Genomic DNA, 21,585 nt, shown 5'->3' on the forward strand with positions numbered 1-21,585 from the left:
CGGCCAATGGCCCCAGCGGCCCTCAGCTCTGCTCTCCCGTCTCCCCAGGGGCCCCTCCTCAGCGTCCCGCCGAAGCAGCCATTCCCCACAGGGGCCCCTCCCACTGGGGAGCCTGTCTCTGCCCGGGCTGCTGTGGGCCCCTCCCAATCTACACCCCAAAGCTGCCAGGGTGCCAGCCGTGGACTTCTAGAAACTTCTCAACACACTTTCACGTCCTTGACTTCTGCTCAAGTCTAGCCCCAATTACAGGTGAGAAGACAGGTGCAGTGAGGTGGCCTGCAAAGCACCTTTACCTGTGAGAGCGCAGCAGGCCTGAGCGAGCCCTACACACACACACACACACACACACACACACACACACACACCTCTAACCCGAGGCCCTTCCACGCCCACAGGAAGCCCAGGGACAGAGCCCACGTTCTCGCGGCCGGTGGGGCGCAGGAGTCACACACGCCCGTCAGGCAGGACCAGGTGCTCCGTCCAAGTGTGCCCACAACCAGCCCGGCTCTCCTCGCAGCCCGGCTCCTCGGCAGTGAGCCCTCCCGAGCCCGCCCTGCTCTCCTCCAAGGCTCAGCTCAGTGGGGGGGCTGCAGGCCCCCTCCGGAGGAGGGAGCCGAGGTTTGCAGGTGGTCCAGTGCCGTCCCGAGTCTCGCAGGAACCCCGGCACCCAGTAGGTGTTCATACATCCCTGGGGATTGGCTGGCTGGGATTTGAACCCAGATCGCTCTAGTTCCACAAGAGTTTGTCCACCCTGAACGGTCCCCCCCCTTCTCCCTGACCTGCCTCTTCCCCCTTGTGGGGCCCAGGCCCTGTGCCAACTGTCAGGCCGGGCCTCGCCGGGAGTTCAGGACTTGTCTGCAGGGCTAGGAGGTAGTGGCCGCGGAGGGAAAGGGGTCAGAAAATCCCCCTCCCACGGGTGGTGGGAGCCCCAGGCCCGGCACGGGCACCGCAGATCTGGGAGGAGGCAAGACACGAGATTCAGGAGTCAGTGGGAGAGATAAATCCCAGACACACAGCAGCAGTGACAGCAGCAACAGTGTGAAGATGTCCTAATTGTGTCCCGGGGCACAATGAGCCGGAGATGCGCTTGGCTCCTCTGCGCTGACAGCCAGCCAGGGAGCCAGCGGAGAGGATTTCTCCCCCAATCCCCACAGCTGTGGTTACTACGGTGACTGCAGCCTTTGTCTGCAGGTTGTAAATTGTAATTGAAATGTGTTTTCAAGGTTGAAATAATAAGGGCTCCTCCTTGACTCCCCCTCACCTCTCCACAACTCACCCGCCCAGCACAGCCCTCCTGAGTCACACACAGGCGCGCGCGCGCGCACACACACACACACACACACACACACACACCGGTGATGCTCACACAGGACACAGAACCAACCAGATATACACCCAGATGCTTTCACATCTACACATATAGACTAGCAACACACAAACCTGCATGAATCTGAGCACATCTGTATGCATGTCCATGTACACAATGTACAAATAAACATACAAAATATGTGTAACACACAGCATGACATTCATACAAGCATATGGTCATTCAGATTAAACCCACCCTCTTCAAACCCCGCATGGCCTTTTCTCAGTCTGTGGAAGACACAATCCTTGCAAGCTGTCTACAAGGCCCACACGACCTGCCGCCCCTCCCCCTCCAATCTACCTGCTGCTCTCCCTTCAACTGCAGGGGCCTCCTCACTGCCCCCTAACCTGCCAGGCACCAGCCTACCTCGGGGCCTTTGCACAAGCTGTGTCTTCTGCCTGGCATGGTCTTCCCCAGGAATCCACATGCCTCGCTCTCTCATGCCTTTAGGTCTTTGCTCAAGTCTCTCCCCTCAGTGAGGACGTCTGACCTCCTGTAAAGATGCTCGTCCCCAGCACTCCCCATCCCCTCCCAGCGGCCCCTGGACCTGCCCTCTCCGGCCTCACTGTTAGCTCCTCCCTGGAGGCCCACGGCTCTGACTCCTGGGAGGCCTGGCGTACACACCTGTCTGCAAGGTCATATTGTCCCCCACCTGCAGGGAGAGCTCCGGGGCAGGCCTGGCCCCATCCCCAAGCCCAGCACAGGGCTGAGCACACAGCCTCTTAGCAAACGCTGGGTGAACGTGAGAAGCAGCAGGAGGGGCAGGGCCCGGAGGGGAAGCCATCTGGCTGATGGCTTGAGTAACTGTGAGTTCCTCTAATGGGTGGCACGGCCTGGCACACAGTAGGTAATTCCAAACGTGGTCTCCCTTCCCTTCCCCTCAGGCTCCTTTGGGAATGTGGAGTGGAAGGCCCTTCAAAGCCGCTGGAATAGCCAGGAGGGCCCTCGGGATAGGACATCAGCTGGCCCAAGGCAAAACATCTCTGGAGCCAGACAGCCTGGGTTCAAATCTCAACTCTGCTACTTATTACCTTGTGCCCTTGGGCAAGTCTTTAACTTCTCCATGCCTCAGTTTTCTCATCTGTAAAATGGGTTGCTGTGAGGATTCAATGCAAAGCGCTGGAGCAGAGCTCGACAAGTGATAAATGCTGTACAAGCATTAGCTGCTGCTGTCATTGCTGTTATCACAGGCTGGGCGATCGGCATCGTCCACACATCCCCAGCTGCCACGCAGCCGCCCTCCCGCTCGGAGCTCCTGGCCCCCGGGAGCAGCGAGCAGTAAATTTCTCCTATTTCCTCATAAAGCCGGCCTTCCTCCGCTCAGCCATCACCTGGCTGGCAGTGCTGTCAAAAAGATGGATGCCACATCTGCCCTGTTTACAGCTTTGCCTCCAAACCCTGCTCTGTAGCTCCCGAGGAGGAGGCGGGAGGGGAGGGGCAGGCGCTGCCTTCCACAGGCCTTGACAGCTGCAGAGCTGCCCGCTGGGTGACCCCTAGCTCGCTCGGGTGCCAGGTGCGGTGGTCGCTGGGCCATCTGCCACGCTTCCTGCAGATCACCTCCATCCTTCTCCGGGAACCGCGGGCAGGTGCTCTGCTGGGGCTGGGCTCGGGGTTGGGGAGGGGGCGACACTGAGGCCTCAGGGGTGAAGGGACCTGCCCACAGCCACTCGGCACACGGCACACGGCACACGGCACACGCCTAGGGAGCCGCAGCACCAGGACTCACACCCAAGTGTGCGGACTCCCAGGCGGTATGCTTGAGGAAGAATGAGTGCCCACCCACACCCTCACCCTTACCCCTGGAGGCACACAGCCCACCTCCAGCTGCCAGCACCTGCCACTCTTCTGGGCTTCCTCTGGTCACAGGCGCCCTCATCGCCCAGGCCTGCAGCAGGTGGGGTGCTGAGGAATCCCCCTCCAGGAGAGCTCCCGTGATTGATGGGAGTAGCATCTACTGGCCCCCACCCCCACCCCCGCCTCGCACCCCCGGGGTGACTGAGAGGCGTGCTCCTCTGTCCCCAGAGCCCAGGGGTGTGGAGCTCCAGCTCTCAGAGGGAACCTGCTTGGTGCCACTGCCTTTATGCTGCCTTCCCGTGTTTCCGGGGGTCTGCCCGCCCCCAGTGAACTGCTCGCTCTCTAATCTTTGTCTCAGAGGGAAATGAACTGAAGACAGCCTTGCAGCTTGGATCCAATCTCCCCAGGGGGAGCACCCCCGGACGAGAGGGCCCACCCATCCTCTCAGCAGGGGCGCTGACAGGAGCGCAGGGTGGCCCTGGCTCACTGGGAGACCTCGGGCAGGGCGGGCAGGGCCTGGGGCAGAGGCCGAATGCTAGCGTCGAGGGGTCCAGGGTGGGGGGCCAACCCGAGGCCAGCAGTGTGGGTGGGGCAGGATCCGGAGGAGGTGAGGGGGCAGGTGGAGAATACAGAGCTGGCTGAGGACAAGAGGGAGGGGGCCCAGAGGGAGGGAAGGCAGCAGCCGGCCGGCAGGGCACGCGCTCTGGAGCCAGGCTCGCGTGGGGGTGCCTCCAGCTCTGCCAATTCCCCAGCTGTCATGTTCACGAACTGCCTCAGGTCCTCGCCGATAACGGGGGCAGCGCCGGGGACAGCCTAGACCCCCACCCTCAGGATCCAGGATCCTACACGTGGGCTGTTAAATTACCCAACTGCCTAAGCATCCCACCTCGCACTCGCTCTCTTTGTCAACAACAACCAGGTCATCAGCACCTCTCGTCGGCATCGTGTTCCGCCAGCTTCTTCAGACACTCCATCTCCAACCCGCACAGCACCCACTGAGACGGGTGTGATCCTCCTTGTTCTACAGACAGCCTCCTGAGCTCGGAGACTCGGAGAGGTTCCATACCTCGTCCAAGGTCACACAGCAGGGAGGAGGCAGAGTCAGATCCAGACCTGGGGGTGAGCCCCCCTCGCCCCTCCCAGGTGCCTGGCCCAGAGCCCGCACTCCCTGGGCGTCACCCTGGTCCTCCTGCCGAAGGCATTCTCCCACGGGACCAGCTTGGCAAGGCCATGGGAAGCCAGCGCTGGGTGTCAGGGGGCCTCAGGCCCCACAAACATTCCCATGCTCCTCCGCTCCGCACCTCTCCCACTGCGCCTGACTTGGGGCCACGCAGGGACTCTCACCAGCCTCTGCTGCAGCTTCAGATGCAGCCAGGATCCAGGTTCGCTGCCAGGTGCTGTCCTTCCACTCCCCCCGCCACCCCGTGTTCACCCCGCTTCTGCTCCTTTGCTCATGCCGCCCCTCCAGCCTGGGGTGCATGCTGTCCTCCCTCCCGGCACCCCCTTCCCTCTGAGCCGCCCACGCTTTGCTGCACAGTAGAACACCTGGGGCACTTTCTGAAAATCCCGATGCCCTGGTTACATCCAGTACCCATTCAATCAGAGTGTCTGGGGGTGGGCGTCAGGCACCAGTCGTTTTAAAAGGTCCCCAGTGATTCAGTGTGAACAGGCTGGGGGAGCACTGCTCCCACTCAAGGCTCCCAGCCCTGAACATGCGCGCACTCACCTGGGCAGCTTTACAAACTGCCAGGGCCCCGGCGGCTCCAATGCACAGCCAGGCTGGGAGCCACCGTGCCAGTTCACACAGAGCCTCCACTAACCCTCCTCACCCCCCGAGACACCCTCGGGGCTGGCTCACCATCACCCCACTTCTCAGACAGGAAAGCGAAGGCCCAGAGGCCACAGAGCTTGCCTCGGGCTCAGTGACGGAGACCCTCCTCTGAACCCTGCTGACGCCAGCCCAGACACCCCTGGGGCTGCCCGAGGGGGCCCTCTCCCCGTTCACCAGCCCAGTTGGGAGATGTTTGCGAGTTCCGACCTGAGGACTGAGTCTGGACAGAGCCCACACGGACGGACCAAGGCCTTGTCCCCGCCTGCCTCTCCCAGACCAACAGGTGACTCCAGAAAGCCCCTCGCCCTGGGCAGGCGAGGCCAGTTACCCACTGGCCCCATGTCCAGTCTCACCCATCTCCGCCCCAAGCCACATGTGATGACCTATAATCAGGGTGACCACCCAATCTTCCATCCCCACTCGGGCACTTTTGAGAATAAATTGGGATGCTCTCATACTTACACACACACAACACACGCACACACATGCACACACGCTGGCTTCCCGTGGCCTTGCCAAGCTGGTCCCGTGGGAGAATGCCTTCGGCAGAAGGACCAGGGTGACACCATGGAGTGCTGGCTCTGGGCCAGGCACCTGGGAGGGGGGAGGGGGGCGCACACACAGAATAAGCAGGATGCACGGTCACCCTGCCCGACACGTGGGGACCCTGCCACCTCTGCCGTGACTGCTGCGCCATGAAGCACTTGCTGTGCAGCCCTGGACACGGTGCTTGGGCTCGCTGGCGCTCCATATTCTCCTCCATGACACGGGGCTCATAAAAGCCCCCGGAGCTACTGTGAGGGTGAAATGAGATCATGTCTTTAACGTTCCAAAACAGCAGATACACTATAAAGTGGTGCACATGGCTGTCAGCCCACACGCCTCTTCTCCCTTAGACATACCGACTCATGCACACACAGTCACACACACACACACACACACACACACACACACACACGTGTGCGAGCACACACCCTGCCACCTCCACCCGCATAGGAACCTGTCCGGGCCCTGGGGGATATCCACAGTCCTAAGAGGCCACGATTCCCAGTGAGCCTGGCCACCAGAGGGCAGCACGCCCCCCACCTGCCCACTCACGTCATCCCCTCCTGTCCTGGCACCAGTGTGCCACCACTGCCTAGGATCCACGCATGTCCTGTGGCCTGTCCTGCGGCCCCTTGGCCACCTGGCCCTCCCAGCCGCACCGACCAGTCCAGGAGGACAGGGGAGGGAGTCCGCCCTCCTCGCACAGGCACCTCTCAGGGAGGGCGCCCGGCCCCTCCCAGCATCACTGAGCCCAGGTCCTGCTGCCCAGCTGCCCAGACCAGGAGCACCCAGGACCCACATCCAAACCTGAGGGCAACCCCAGGGGGCTGCGGGCCTGGAGCTCACAGCTGAGTTCAAATCCTGCTCTACCACCTTCTGCCTGGGAAACAGCCTGGGAAATGGACCGTTGTCCTGTCCGGCCCCGGTTCACTCCGTCCTGGATCCTCGGGACCCGCCCACATGTTACCTTTGCTGGGAGGCGTCCTCTTTCTTATCTGTTTTTTATCTACTGCACGTTTTCCTCTGACATAGTCTATATTTACTTCCTGATCTTGATTGTCGGTCTCCCCGTTAGATTAAAAACGCCAAGAGATTTCTGACTCTTGTTTACTGCTCTATCCACCTGCTTGGAACAGAGCCAGGCACTCCTGGGAGTCCAACCGGAGTCCACAGGGCAGCTGGGGCCAGTGCAGCTCTGCGGGCTCCAGGTGAACCCCAAGGCAACCACAGGCCCGAGAACTAGGAGCCCCTCCCCCCACTCAGCAGCCTCACCGATGGCTTGTCTGGGAGAGACCACAGAGGTTTCTAACACCCTAACCTTCTGGGACCTAACCCTAAATTAGCTCGGCCTCGCCCCCTACGGCCCCGCCCCTAGGGCCCCGTCCCTATGGTCCCGCCCCCTGGAGACCCCAACTCCTGCCCAGGCGCCAGCCCATCTTCTCACCCAGTGGCCTGGGCCCTGCAGTATGTGCCACCTGGCTGGGCACTAGCAGCCTTCCCCCTCAGCGCCCCCCTCAGCGTCCACCGGGGCCCCGCCCGCTAAGGCTTCCCGGGGACCCAGGGCCCCCCGTGCTCACTGGTGCACTTCTTGACGTGGCTGCCCTTCTTGAGCGCGTGGCGGCTCAGCTTGCAGTGGAAGTTGTCTTCCCAGAACTCGGCAAACCAGATGTTGCGCCGGTTGTTGTCCAGCGTGCGGCTGGAGAAGTAGCGGTCGAAGCCTGGCCGGGAACCGGGACGTCAGGCCTGGGGAACGCCCTTCTCCACCGCCCCCGCCCTCCTGCTCCCCCGGCTTAGAGATGGCCCGGGCAGAGGGAGGGAGGGCGGGAAGAGCCAGGCCAGGTGGGGAAAACAAAACGTGGAGCATTTCATTTCGTTCTGAATGAACAGAGCTTACGGAGTCCCAGGGGGAGCATGTGTGGTCTTACAAGTGCTGCCTTTATGGGAGAGAAGGGCGAAGGGGCACTCCTGCCGCCTTTTTACTCTCAGCCTCTGTGAGGAGCCGCGGCAGGTCCTGAGACTGGAGCAAAGAGGGGCGGGGCCGGGGGGGGGGGTGCCACACCGGGGAAACACCTGAGCTCTCTGGTTCTGAAGAGGAGCCCAGACCAGAGAGGCTGGGTGACCCGGGTCACAGCAAGGCCAGGAGCTGGTCTCCCTTCGAGTCCAGAACTGCCCGTCACTGACCGTGCAGCCTCCGCCTCCACGTGCTCCTGGGAGCTCACCCACTCTGCTCTGAGCCCAGAAAACCCTGCCCGGCGGCAGGTGGCGGTGAGCAATGCCCTCTCTCACCCAACGCCCCTTCTAGACTGTTCCGTGTAATGCGCAGTTGACTCCGCTGCTTGGGCGAGGCCAGAGGCTGAAAGCTCCAGGGGCCCACACCAAATGGCGAGCTTCCTGGGCGGCAGGGCCCGGGGGGGGGGGGGGGGGGCAGGGGCTGTCTGCCAGAGCGGGGCGGCTGGCCGGGGGCAGGGTTGCTCCACCTTGGCCCTGGGACTCTCAGGGCACTGCAGCTGTTGAACTACATTCTGGCCTCTACCTGCTAGGTGCCAGAGCATCACCCGCCACTGTGACAAGCAAAGCTGTCTCCAGACATCGCCCAATGCCCTTCGGGGCCAAAGCACCCTCACCTGAGAGCCACTGCTCTAAAGGCTTCTGTAACGTCCAGAGAGAAAGGGGACTTGTCAGGCTCACATCCCAGCTCTGCCACGTAATAGCCACTGTGTCACCTGATCTCTCGGGGCCTCGATGCATCCACCCACACGAGGCTAGCGGTGGATGGGGAGACCAGCCGGAGTCTGTGGGGCCTGGCACTGCAGGTACCAATAAGGTCTGGGGCTGGGAGGGGAGGTGTGGAAATGGCTGCCTGTGCTCCCCTGCCTCCGGGAGAGTAGAGGACACGGCTCTGTGACCTTGAGCAGGTCCCTCCCCTGCTCAGGCTCGGTCTCTGGGAAAGTTTGGTGGAGGCAGATGTCCGCAGGCCTTTCCACCAAACGGAGCGAGAGCAGAGGAGCCTGCCTCCCCGTGGTGAGGACAGAGAGGTCCCTGGCAAACCAGGCCGTTAGTGGGAACGCCACACCTCACCCACAGCGAGGTCCGCACAGCCGCTGTTCCTGCCCAGGGTGACCAGGAGGAAGGGATGCCGAGCAGGGCAGGCCCAACCTCTGTACCACTCAGACCTGCCCGCCCCAGGCAGGTCGCAGGGCGTTCCTGCCCTCCCAGCACCCTCTCCTCGGGGCCTGCGGGCAGCTCCGGGCCCTTCCAGCAGAGACCCCCTCCAGGCAGGGCCAGGGCCTGCTCCAGACGGAAAAGGGATGGGAGTATCCGGGGATGAAGGCGAGAGCTTGACTAATGAGCCTCTATGTGTCACACGTCTCCCGCGCCCAAAAATATCTGAGAAGGGAGAGAAAAGCCCTCAATCTCAATGGAGGGCTTGAGTGAGGCCAGAAAGGCCAGCCCAGAACAGAGCGGCTGTGGGCCAAGAAGAGGGAGGACAGGATGGAAAGGTAAGGAGTGGGAGAGGGAGGGAGGGGCGATAAGAAGGCACAGTGAGGGGCGACGCTGGCGGCGGTGGAGGGGAGAGAGGCGGGCGCGCCGTCGGGCCTGCTGGGCCTACCTCGCACCGACATCCTCTTGGGGAGGACGGTGACAGCGCCCTCAGCCACCTCCTCCAGGTGCAGCACAGGTGCGATCTTGGAGCCCCAGCTGTCCGAGCCCATCCAGAAGAAGTGGCCTGTCTGGTTGGCCTTCCGTGCCGCCTCCAGCACACGCCTGTGGGAACACACACCAGCCCAGCCCAGCCATGGCTGTCCATGCTGTTCCCACCTGGCCGCTGGCTGACACCCCCCCAGGCACACACCTGTCCCCCTCGCAGCCCATGATGTCCCCCAGGCTATGCCTGGATCCCCCGCCCCCTCCACCACTGACCCACAGGAGCCCAGGGCCCACAGCTGCCCCAGCACCCGTGCTTGTCCCCCTAGACCATAGTTCCCTCTGCCGCTGGCCCACACCTGCCCACAGGTACCCCTCTCACCCATCCCACACATGTACCCCTAGACCTGGCCTCTCCCCTAGGCCCACGCCTGCCTACAGGCCCCATGTGCTCCCCCAGTCCCACTCCTGTCCCCTAGGGCTGACCTGTCCCTGCAAAGTCCAGGCCTGTTTCCCTAGGCATGTACCTGCCCCGTGTCTGACCCAGGCTCCCAGACCTACATCTGCCCAACCCCTGTCCTCTCAGGTTCAAGCCACCCTCACCCTAAACCCACATCTCAACGGCTTCTCACATTTACATGCACACACATGCACACACATGCACACAGGCATGCACGCACAGGCACACACCCATACACCCCTCTGCACCTGCTGCTCCCCCGCCAGCAGTGCCCCACCCCTCCTCCTTCTGTGCCAGAGTCCAGGTCCTGCACAGAGCTGCCCCCCTGGGCTATGCTTGTCCCCTGCCCTGGCAGTGGTTTTAATCAAGTCAGGGTCCCTGAACCCAGCACAGGGCAGAGAGGCTTAACAGATGCAGTCTAAGTGGCCCCTCAAACACATGTTCAAGGAGAAGAACAGGGAGGCCGGGAGGAATCCCCCAACCAGCTCCTTCCACTGGAGCTCAGAGGAGGCAAGCAACTTGTTCAAGATCACACAGCAAGTCAGCGGCCAGGATGCTAGACACTGGCCAGGCCCCTCATGGGTGAGAGCCAGGACCCAGCCCCAGGCTTGGGGTGCTGCTGGGCCTGTACAGAGGCGACCTACTGGGAAGGACAGCTGGGGAGAAATCTGTCTCCAGGCCCCAGAGCCCACACCTTCCCTCCTCCCATCCCCTGATCCGGACATCTGCAGACCCCCAAACCTGCTGCTGCCACCGCAGGTTATTAATACCGGTGGCATCCTGCCAGCCAGAAATGACCGACCTCCACCCCTGCAAAGTCACCTGGGTTTATTTTTACTTCTCTTTGCTTCTAGAAATGCATGTGCATTTCCAGAAATGCCCCCCCCCCCTTCCCTCCACACTTCCCCTCCCCCAGGGGCCTCTTCTCTGGGATACATGGCACAGTGCCCTCATCTGCCCTCCCAGCTCCGGGCCCATCTGAGCTGAGCAGGAGGCCGGAGTGGCCTCTCTGGGTGGGTATGAGCCCTGACTACTGCTGGGCTGTGGGGTGGAAGTGGGAGCAGGAGTGCGGGGGCTGTGACTGAAGTGAGGACAAGGAGCTCAGAGGGGTCCCCTCCCATCCCCACCCCCACCCCCTGTCCCTGCCCCCAGACTGGCTGACCCAAGGGCAACAGGAACCTCCAGAGCCAGAACTAAGGCACCTACGAGCTTTGAGGGGTCATGAGCAAGCTCTGTGCTCACTCAGAGGCGTCAGGGGGACTCCTAGGACACCCCTGGCCCTTCACTGCCAGAGGTGCCTCCCTTCGAGATGGTCCTTCGTTTTGAGGTCTGGATGATGTTCCAGAACTTAGGGACCCGGCAATGTCTACCGGGGAATCTGCTTCCTGTCATTCAGGAGTCCAGGTGGGCTCCTCACCACGTGGGGGAAGTATTGCACAGAATGAGCCCAGAGAGGACGCTTGTTAGCAATGGGGAGGGGGGAGGGAGGGGGAGAGGGAGGGAGGGGGAGAGGGAGGGGGAGAGGGAGGGAAGGAGAGAGGGAGGGAGGGAGGGAGGGAGGGAGGGAGGGAACGAGAGAGGGAGGGAAGGAGGGAGGGGCCAGTAGGCAGGGGAGCCTGCCAGCACAGCAGCTCCGCCAGCTCCCTAAGGGCAGGGCCTGGGGAGGCCCAGGGCTGCTGTCCCACCCGACTCTGCAAATGCAGGGGTATGCCTCCCCCACCGGACTCTGAGCAGGGGCTGTGACCTCCCTCTGATGGGGGCTCCCCCAGGGCAGGGCTGTGTCTCCCCTCAGACTGGGGGGTCACAGAGGCCTGGCCAGTCTCCGAGAGGAGGTAACAGGAAAAGGCAGGAAGGAGGGAAGGAGGTTAGGAGGGGTTCAGGGGTCATCTTTTAAAGGCACCGAGTTCTGGACCTGTGCCTCGGGCACCAGGGGCAGGTGTGCAAGCTGTGGGCTGGCCCAGGGTTGCTGCACTGCATGGTCCTGGCACCTGGAGTCCACCTGCTCCCATTCTCCAGACGCAAAAACTGAGGCCCAGGAAGGGGACAATACTGCCCACAGTGAGTGTGTCCCCAAGCCAGGACTAGAACCACAGCCCAGGCCTTTCCCCGCTACCCTGAGCTCACCAAGAAAGGAGGGAGGAGCTGAGAAGTGGCCACCGTGCATTAGGCACCTGCTGCGTGCCAGCCACTCTGAGCCCTTTGTGCCATTCCGGCACACGGTTTTCAAACCCCGCCAGGCAGACAGCCTTAGGCCCCTCTTTCTAAGCAGAAGAGAGGCCCAGAGAGGTTGGAAAACTTGCCTGGGGTCTCAGAGCCAGTAGGAGAGAGAGCAGGCTTAGCACCCAGGTGCTCTGGCCTAACCCCAGGGCCGGAGCCCCTCCATTACGGTACCTGCTTCCCACCCCTGGCTGGTAGAACCGACGCAGGACACAGGGAGGGGGGAGAACAGGGGCACCCACTAGCTCTGGCCTGTGGCCCTGCCTGAGGGGCGTCCCAGCCCCACACTCACTCACCACGCTGCCCTCTGGACCCCTCTCTGGGGTCAGACTTGTGCAGGAAGGTCACCAGCAGGGTCCCTGGCTCCCCACCCCTGCCCCGCTGCCCCCTCACCTGATGTCATCCTCATTGGCGAAGATGATGATGCCCCTGGCGTTGGAGGTCTCCAGAAGGCGCCGGATGATCTTGTCAAACTCCCCCGGCTTGGGCTCCCGCGGAATCTTCACCGACTGGGCGATGCACACGCCCCCTGCGGGAAGGGGGCCAGTCAGCCTGGGGCGGACAGGAGAGCCGGAGTCTCTCTTCCCCTTCCCCCAACTCATACTCCCTCCAGGAGAACCAGGCGGGAGCCCCCAAGTTCCAATACTCACCAGCTGGGTGACCCTGCCATGTCACCTAAGTCCTCTGTGCCTCAGTTTCCCCATTATAAAGTAGGCAAGAGGCAATACGGCATTGTGTTTAGGAGCTGGTCTGCCTGGGTTCAAATCTGGGCTCTGCTGCTTACTACTGTGTGACCTGAGGGCGGTTACTGAGCCTCTCTGTGCCTCAAACACATCGTCTGTAAAGTGAAGATATAACACCACTACTTCACAGGGTTGTTGTAAAGCTGAGCTACTGCATGTAAATACACTCATATCTGGCACACAGTAAGTGCTGAGAAAATGCTGACTGCTTCATTGGAACCACACCGAAAGGATTTTTAGGAGTGAATCTGAGAATGAGAGCAAAGCGCCCCATCAGTGCCCCCCACGCCCACGCCCACCCCCACCTCCCAGGCCTCTGTCCCAGGCCCTGTGCTCACCAGCAGGCCGCTCGAAAAGCAGTGTGCAAGGCTGCTGGCTGGTGCCACACACCTGGGCGGCGCTGCCGCAAACCCGCTCCGTATCGTCCAGGCTCCAGGCTCCTTTCTGAGTGCTCACAGGCCCTGCTCGGGCTCCAACTCTGGCCTGGCTGGTGCCTTGACACCACAGCCTCCCTCCCCGCTACCCCCCTCTTATGAGCCTGGGGAGGCCGTGCAGGGGGGTGCGGCAGGAGGGGCGGTGCTGCACAGACAGGGGAGTGACTGGGGTCAGGGGGTCTTTGGGAGCCCTCCTGTCACTATGCCCCACTGCCTGCCGGGCTGGGACCCGGGGGAGGGGACCAGGGCCAGCCTGCCTCTTGCTCACTCCTCTGCAAGAAGCCGGTCTCACCCAGGCTGGCGGCTCACAGAAACCCTGGGAGCCTGTACCCCTCACCCAGCCGGTTCCAGCCCCAGACTGTCCCAGCGCTGGCGAGGATGGTATTACCCACGAACTTAAACCCCCTGATCTCCTCGTACAAAAGCACTGTGGACCTGTGCTTCTATCATCAACCACATTTGACAGACGAGGAAACTGAGGCTCGGAGAAGAGAAGCGGCTGGCTCAAAGCTACAGAATCTCCCCCCCACCCCCGCCGGCTGGGGTACAGAGGGGTATTCCCCTCCAGGGAATAAGACCCCAGGGCCTCTGGTGGCACAGTCAGGGCTCCGCTGATGGAAAAGCAGGAGGGATTACTCTGAATGCAGCCAGACCCTTTACTAAGGCCATCACCACCTCTGAGCCCCCCTCAGGGGCTTGGCCCAGCTCCACCTCAAACAGGAGCCCTTCGGGGCCCAGCCAGTGCCTCAAGCCATCCACGTGGCTGGGCACCCCTGGCCTCCGGGTGGCCTCCCGGTCCAGGTGGGGCAACCTGAGGCTTCGGCACGGCTCCCTGCACCTGTGTGTCCAGGCCTGGGCGGCCAGGGGCTCACTGTGCCGGGGCACCCACCCACCAGCCCCAGGGGAAAGGTGCCAACACCCAGCTCCACCCAAGAAGAGATTCCACCCATGGGCAGAGGTGGTAACCAGGGGAGGCTGCCCAGAGGCGGTGACCCTGAGCTGGGTCTTAGAGGGAGGCGGCGTAAGCAGCCAGGCAGGGGCACTTTGGAGAGAACAAGGTACAGGGAATAGAGGGGGCAGCTCCGCGCCAGGTGCCCGCCAGGCCTGAGGCCACACAGCACACACACTGTCACACCCCTGTCCCGGGAAGGGCACCCCTGCCCTCTGCAGCAGGCAAGGCAGCCATGCCCCTGCCCCCACCCTGCCCAGCACCCACCTCCCTTTCTGCCTCTCCCAGGCAGACCAAGCTCCCCCCTTCTCTCCGCAGACACCCAAAGAACCCCCATCCCCATGTCAGGAGCTCATGGGGAAGGAAGGGAGAGAAGGAAAGAGGTCCTTGGCAGGACCGGGCCCCTCAGTCCTGGGGCACAGGGAGCGCTGCCCGGCACTAATGGCCGCCAGGCAGACACTCGGCTCCGGCTAAGCCCTCCATATGGTTGCTTTGCAGTTAGAAAGTGGGCCAACTGCAGCATTTCTGCCCCATCTGGGGAGACAGATGGACAAGAGGAGGAGGCTGGGTGGGGTGAGGGGAGCCACCTGGCTGCAGGAGGGAGGGGCCCAGGGCCGGGGAGGGAGGCAGGATGGAGTCAATTGTTCTCCGATGAGGAGAAACTCCGGTTAAGGAGTCTCTCTGGGCAGTGCCCCTGTGAGAGGTCCTGGAAGCCCCGCCTGCCGCCCAGGCATGTCTCGCGTGCTTCGTTTTGCTGGTGAAGGAAGATGGTGACCACAGCTCTGTCAGCGAGAATGTGCGTCGCAGGCACTTGAGATGAGAGCATGACCCGAGCTACGAAGCGGGGGGTGGGGGGGGGAGTTTGGGGGTTATGCAGAGCTCAGTGAACTATGGGGCGTCTAACCCACATTGAATATTTCTCTGCAGATGTTATATTACTCATCTGAGGGCGGCATCGTCAGCGCAGCTCCAATATACAGATGAGGAAACTGAGGCACAGAGAGGCTCAGTGGCTTCCCCGAGGTCACACAGTCACAGGCAGAGCAGGGGTTGGCGACAGGCCGCCTGTCTCCTTCAGCCGCCCCTTCAGCCTGTCCCCTGTGTCATGACAAGGCCACGTGGGGAAGGGGTTGGGGTGTGTTGTCAGGGGACACCTGGGGGCCGTGAGCCTGGACGTGTCTGTGCACGCACCTGACCTGGGGTACGCACCCACTGCTGTCCCCGCCCCGGGGTGAGAGACCAGTGCCAACGGGGCCCCTTTGCAGTCCTGCCCCATTGTCAGAATGGCTGCTCAGGGGACCCCAGAGGGTCACACGGGGCTGGCTCAGCAGGCTCTTCCCTGGGGTGACACAAGCTCCCAGGAGTGGGTGGCCCAGCATCTGCCTCAACTGCCCTCCTGGCCCCCTTCCATAGCTAGAGAGGACTGGAGTGGCCCGAGGGCACCCACTGCATGCTGGCACTCCGTGAATCCTCACACAGCCGGGGGCAGGTGCTAACAGCCCCATCCTACAGATGAGGAAACTGAGGCTCAGAGGAACTAAGTCGCCTGACAGAGCTCACACAGCGGGAAGTGGGACTGCAATCCAGTCTGTGTGCAGAGCCCCAGGGGAAGGGAAGGCCTGGGCCACTGGGTCTGTTAACCCCCATCTCCTGCAGCGCCTCCCCAGCCCTGGAAAGACCGAGTCACACACCAAGCCCGCCAGCCCTCCGGCATCAGCCCCTGCAGCGTGGCTCCATCACCATGGAGACCGTGGCTAACACCCCTCAGCACCCTCTTCCAACCTCTGCACCAAGGAGGGGCGCTTCTCACACCCTTCTCCCCGCTCCTGGTCTCTCGTTGGGTAAAATAAGAATCCGTGAGTCCACTCGATAGTAAATGTGATCACATCAAACCCGCGCAGCAAGGAGCAAGCCCACTCCCCGTCTCCGGGCAGGGCTGGGACCCCCCAACGTCCCGGCTCCAGCACAGGATCACAAGGAGCGGGGCAGGGAGGAGTTGGGTTCCCCATCGCCTCCAGGCCCTCCTGGGTCCCCCTTGGCACGCCCCTCACGCTACACGCCAGGCACCCAGCCCCTGGCGAGCACCCAGCTGCCATGTGCCAGCTGCAAGCTGCCGCCCGCCAAGCCAGTGCTCTCACTGCAGGGCCAGGGCGGGAAGCCACAGCCACTGCCAGGAACAGCTGAGCACACGGAGGTGGCAGGGCCTCAGAGGCCGCCTGGCCCAAGCTGGACTTGGAGGGAGGAGCCTGAGGCCAGGGAAGGGCAGTGCCCACTCCAGGGGAGGCTCTCACCAGGCGCCCGGGGTCCGCATCCAGGCCAGCCCTCTGACTGCTTCCCACCTGCTTGTCACTGTTACTGAGCCACAGGACTAAAGCCCGCAGTGAGGTGGGGCACCCCGTACCTCCCAGGCCCCACTCCCCTCTCCCAGCTCCCCGACTCCCACCCCCGCCCTCTCCCAGCCCCGCAGTGAGAGCCCGGCCCTCCACCCACCCCACCCAGCGCGGCAGTCAACACCGGCTTATCCTTGGCCCCACCCCCGAGGCCCTGCCTCTGCTCCCGAAAGCTGGACAGTGTGACCACGAGTGTCACGGGAAGGCTGACCGCGGGTGACGTCCTGCGAAGCTGAGTGTGCCGAGTGCCCACAGCCACACGGCCCCTCCTCACTCCGGCCCAGAGAAACCCACACGGGACGTGAGGACGCTGCAGACAAGCGCACCGCAACACGTGCCACAGCAACATGGAAGCAGCAGCACAGGCCACTGTGGTGTGTGGACAGCGGGCTGGTACGGGTTCCGGTGAGTAAGGCAGCTCTCAGCGGGACAACGTCCTGAAAACGAAGTTGCCTGAAGAGCAAACTGCAGCAGGATCCGTCCCTTTCCTGTAGCTTGAGGACCACACGCACTGAGATGTGCCTATGGCCACGCACACATGAAGCGAAAGCCACACGAAGGCAGGAGATTCTGTCTGTTGGAGCCGTTGCCATCTCCCCTCTGCCTAGAACAGCGCCTGGCACATACCAGGAGCTCAGCAAATGCCCCGGAGAGGCTGACGAGGACCGGAGGGGTCCCGCCCCCTTCAGGGTCACGGTTACCTCAGGAAGCAAAGGACAGGACGGGCTCCACAGGGACGGGCTTCCAGGCAACCCGTTTTATTTCTTCAAACGAAGTCAGAAGCAGATACGGCAAAATGTAATGCTTGGTACAGGCGGCTCCGGGACCCAGGCCGGACACGGCTCTCGGACACGAGCGACAGCGAAGGTGTCCCATTCCTCACGTGTGCTGCCTGATGGAGAACCCACATGTTCTCCCTTTGTCCCTTCATGACAGGGGGCCACTCGGCCACTCCTGGCCTAGTGCCATCCTAAGTACCGGGAGCGGGGGCGGGGCCGGCCAGGAGCTGCTCTTATCCTGCCAGCCAGCCGGTTCCCGAAATCCTACCTGCCCCAAGGTGGGCTCCGACCGGCCAGCCGCCCCCCTCCCCGCCCCTGCGGCCGCGGGGCACCGCCCCCAGGCTCCAGCCACCTATCCTGACACGAATGTGACATAGACTCCACTACAAAACTTGTTATCGGTTTCCTATTGTGTTTGTGGTCTCCGCGACCTTTCCATTTGTGTCGGTGACCTTTCCCGGTGTCCTCCGGGTCCGGCGATGCATCTGTCCCGGAGTCTGCCCCCCCTGCACTCCCCACGGCCAGGGTTGGGTCTGTGTGTTCGCTCGTCCAGTCATCATTCGAGAAGTGCCCTGCTCAGTGCCTGGCACAATCGGCCTTAAGAAAGGACAGCAAGTAAGACCCCTTCCGCGGGAGCCAGGAGGCAGTCAGCCCAGGGCCGCTCCTGCCCCGCAGGGCACACCTTGGCAGGGAAGGCCCCCTGGGCGCCAGGCCGCCACAGCCTTCCCCAGACCCGGAGCTTCAACCACACGGCCTGCCCACCTCACCACTGCTCTTCCTGCAGGGGTCAGCACGCATCTCCTGAAGCCCAGTGTGTTCCCGCCGGGGTCAGATGCCGGGAGGCAGGGGTCAGCACGCATCTCCTGAAGCCCAGTGTGTTCCCGCCGGGGTCAGATGCCGGGAGGCAGGGGTCAGCACGCATCTCCTGAAGCCCAGTGTGTTCCCGCCGGGGTCAGATGCCGGGAGGCAGGGGTCAGCACGCATCTCCTGAAGCCCAGTGTGTTCCCGCCGGGGTCAGATGCCGGGAGGCAGGGGTCAGCACGCATCTCCTGAAGCCCAGTGTGTTCCCGCCGGGGTCAGATGCCGGGAGGCAAGGGTCAGCACGCATCTCCTGAAGCCCAGTGTGTTCCCGCCGGGGTCAGATGCCGGGAGGCAGGGGTCAGCACGCATCTCCTGAAGCCCAGTGTGTTCCCGCCGGGGTCAGATGCCGGGAGGCAGGGGTCAGCACGCATCTCCTGAAGCCCAGTGTGTTCCCGCCGAGGTCAGATGCCGGGAGGCAGGGGTCAGCATGCACCTCCTGAAGCCCAGTGTGTTCCCGCCGGGGTCAGATGCCGGGAGGCAGGGGTCAGCACACACCTCCTGAAGCCCAGAGTGTTCCCGCCGGGGTCAGATGCCGGGAGGCAGGGGTCAGCACGCATCTCCTGAAGCCCAGTGTGTTCCCGCCGGGGTCAGATGCCAGGAGGCAGCCATAAGGACAGCCCGGCTCCTCCACGCCGCCACGTCACAGGGCAGAAGCAAAGGACACGGTCTTGGAGTCAGGGCAGGGGTGGCAGCAAGCAGGGCGAAGTGAAGCGGGGGGCTGAGGACCCCCACCCGGAGGGCAGGGCGGCCGAGCCAGACAGCCGCTGAAGAGGTGGAGGCAGACCTGCACGCTGCACGCCGCTCGGACGTTCCCGGAGGAGCCGCCTTGCCTGAGAGCCAGGACTTGAACGCTCTGACTTGGAAGCCACCTCGTGAGGCTCTGCTGAGTGGCCTCGTCTTCCTGCCCTCCCCGCGGGACTGTCCACGCCTGGCCCTCCGTCAGCACAGGTGGTCCAGGGAGCCTGCCTGAGGGGCGCTCTCCTTCAGGCTTCTTCCAACGCCTTCAGTCTCCCTCTCACCGGGAGACCCACCTTGCCAGGCCCCACGGAGGATCGGGCCTTCCCCAGGAAGGAGCAAACGGCCAGCCTGCAGGAGGGAGGCGGCCCAGGTGACCAAGACAGGGCACCGCATCCACAGCTCCCAGGGCACGGGACGCCCATGTCCTTGCTCCAGCGCCCAGGGCCCGGGGGCCGCATTCTGCAACCCAGGCTGCTCACTGTGCCCGAGCAGCCCCCGGGCTCTGGGCTCAGACAGGGAGGAAAAATCCTCCTCTAGGGCATCAATTTCCCTGAGGCCCAACCTCGCAGGGCCCACAGCCAGGCCTGCCCCGTCCCTTCACAGTCTGAGCAAGCCACCTTTAAATTTAAAAAGGGGAGAAAAACAATGAAAAGACAAATTCTAGGAAATCAAGTGGAAAATCAACATTACAGCAAAATGTGAAGGCAGCATATTACAATGTGGAGAGAAAGGGGGGAGATACACAACCCCACGGGGACCCCCAGGCTCCCCTAGATTCCCAGCAGAGAGGAAGGTGGGGGAAAGGCATGAGGGAGTCACCCTGGACCGTATGGCCTCACACACATGCACACACATGTACACACATGCATGCACGCACCAACACAAGTGCTCACACCATTCTTCCTTCCTTCCCTCCCACTCCAAAACCAGGCCTTCTCCCCAAATTTGCACTCAGAAAAAGGAGCTACTCCGAGGGGCCAATGACTAATAAGGTGCTACTTCTTTTTAATTTTTTTAGAGAGAGAGGAAGATAGAGGGAGAGAGAGACAGAAACATGGATGAGAGAGAAACAGTGACCGGCTGCCTCCGGCACGCCCCCTCCTGGGGATCCAGCCTGCAACATCGGGCATGTGCCCTGACCAGGAACTGAACAGCGACCTCTTGGGGCATGGGATGGTGCTCAACCAACCGAGCCACACGGCCTGGCATACGGTGCTATGTTGTTTCCGCTGGGAAGGACGCCTGAGCCTAAGTAATGGAGCTCTGTGGTGGACTCCAGGCATCAGCACTGTGGCCGGGGGGTGTTTGAGGAGGAAATCACCCAGGCCCGGGGTGAGTGCCCCTAACCTGAGGCTACTCCAGGGGGAGCAGGACTGTGCAGGACCGTGAGGGGAGGGCTTGGAGCTCCACAGGGGGTTAGGGGCAGGGCCAGGGTTCAGGCCTGGTTCCTGGCCACCCTCCCTTTCTGCTCCTGCTCCGGCCCCACTCCACACCATCCAGTCTCACTCCAGCCTCATTCCAAAGCACAAATCTGACACGTGGCTCCCTGCCTCGGTGGCTCCAAGTGTGTGTGCATGTGAGCATGTGTGTGTGTGTGTGTGTGTGTGTGTGTGTGTGTGTGAGTGAGAGAGAGAGAGAGAGAGAGAGAGACCCTCAAAGCCAACATTTCCTCCTCAGGCCTGCAGCATCCATCCTCACCCTGGTCTCTATCAGAATGCACCATCTCACCACATCTGCTCCCCAACAGCCTTGCAGAAGCTGCTCCCGCAGCCAGGAGGGCCCGGGGCTGGTCACTGCGGCCCTGCCCTTGCTGGGCCTCGGTCACCTCCTCGGCGTCTGCCTCTCCACTCGGGGCCTTGCAGGACCCAGCACATTCTGTGCCTGTTCGGGACAGGCAGCGGTCCATGCTTCCTGGGTGAATTAGCCGCCGAGCGCCCAGCTGACAGGGATGGGAGGGCAGCATCAGAGGAGCTGCGAGCATGGGCGTGGGCAGAGGCTCTGCAGGAACCCAGGATGGGCACCTGCACCTGCTCAAACCCTCCCACCTCCTCTGCGGGCCTCCCTAACCCCACAGCCCATTGGGACCTCCCCTATGTCACCACCTGGTCACGCTGAGTGCCCAGACGGCTGTGTGCACACCCACTGGGCACCCACTTCGCACTTAGCACCTACTTCATGCCAGGCTCTGGGCTACAAAGATAGTCCACCCACAGTGTCTGCCCTGGCAGGACCCGCCCAGGAGGTCCATGCACACGTGTGGGCTGGGCATCACGAACCCCCTGGACATCTCCGAGTCCAGCCTTCTCTTGGGGTTTTACTTCTCCGTCTAGATGTGAATTCCTTGCTATCGGCGCTGAGGAAGCACATGGGAAGCAGAAGAGTGGAGAAAAGTAAAGGGCAGCTGAGCGGATTGGTGGAGCCCCACGGGTGCCGGGCCTGGCACCAGCTGGGCCAGCAGAGAAAGGCATGAATATCGGAGGCAGCGGCCCCGGGAGGAGGGGACGGGCACTGGTGTCCCCCAGCCCTGGCCCCCTGATGCACTCCATCAAAGGACTGCGCAAAGCATCAGCAGCGCACGCGCACAGCTCCTCCCACTCTGGCTAAGGCCGAAGACGGTGGCTCCTCGCTGTGAGACATCACACAGTTATTCAGCCTCTTTGAGCATCAGGCTTCCCACCTGCAAAATGGGGCGGACTTGAAGAACCCCCCCTGTGAAGCTGCAGTGCGGGTTAAATGTGATGGTGTCTGTGAGGGCCCGGGGCTGCCTCCGGGAGCCTGTGCCGCGGGGAGTGGGCCAGGCCTGGCGGGGCGGCGCTGGAACGACAGGGA

General features: G+C 62.6%; 1 protein-coding gene across 2 annotated transcripts in view; it reads right to left on the reverse strand.

Annotated features, from left to right (window-relative positions):
* The window catches only part of GRM4 (glutamate metabotropic receptor 4), a 95,781-nt gene that overhangs the window by 20,444 nt on the left and 53,752 nt on the right, over positions 1–21,585 (reverse strand). Inside the window, exons 3-5 of one of the 2 annotated variants that reach the window (XM_054722174.1) lie at positions 12,256–12,391; positions 9,151–9,305; positions 7,118–7,258 (exon numbers count right to left, since the gene is read on the reverse strand). In XM_054722174.1, coding sequence (XP_054578149.1) covers positions 7,118–7,258; positions 9,151–9,305; positions 12,256–12,391 — 432 coding nt within the window. The remainder of the gene's footprint in view (positions 1–7,117; positions 7,259–9,150; positions 9,306–12,255; positions 12,392–21,585) is intronic. The other variant, XM_054722175.1, reaches the window with a different exon arrangement.

This window comes from Eptesicus fuscus, chromosome 10 (assembly GCF_027574615.1).
Source record: "Eptesicus fuscus isolate TK198812 chromosome 10, DD_ASM_mEF_20220401, whole genome shotgun sequence".
In the NCBI taxonomy this organism is placed as follows: domain Eukaryota; kingdom Metazoa; phylum Chordata; class Mammalia; order Chiroptera; family Vespertilionidae; genus Eptesicus; species Eptesicus fuscus.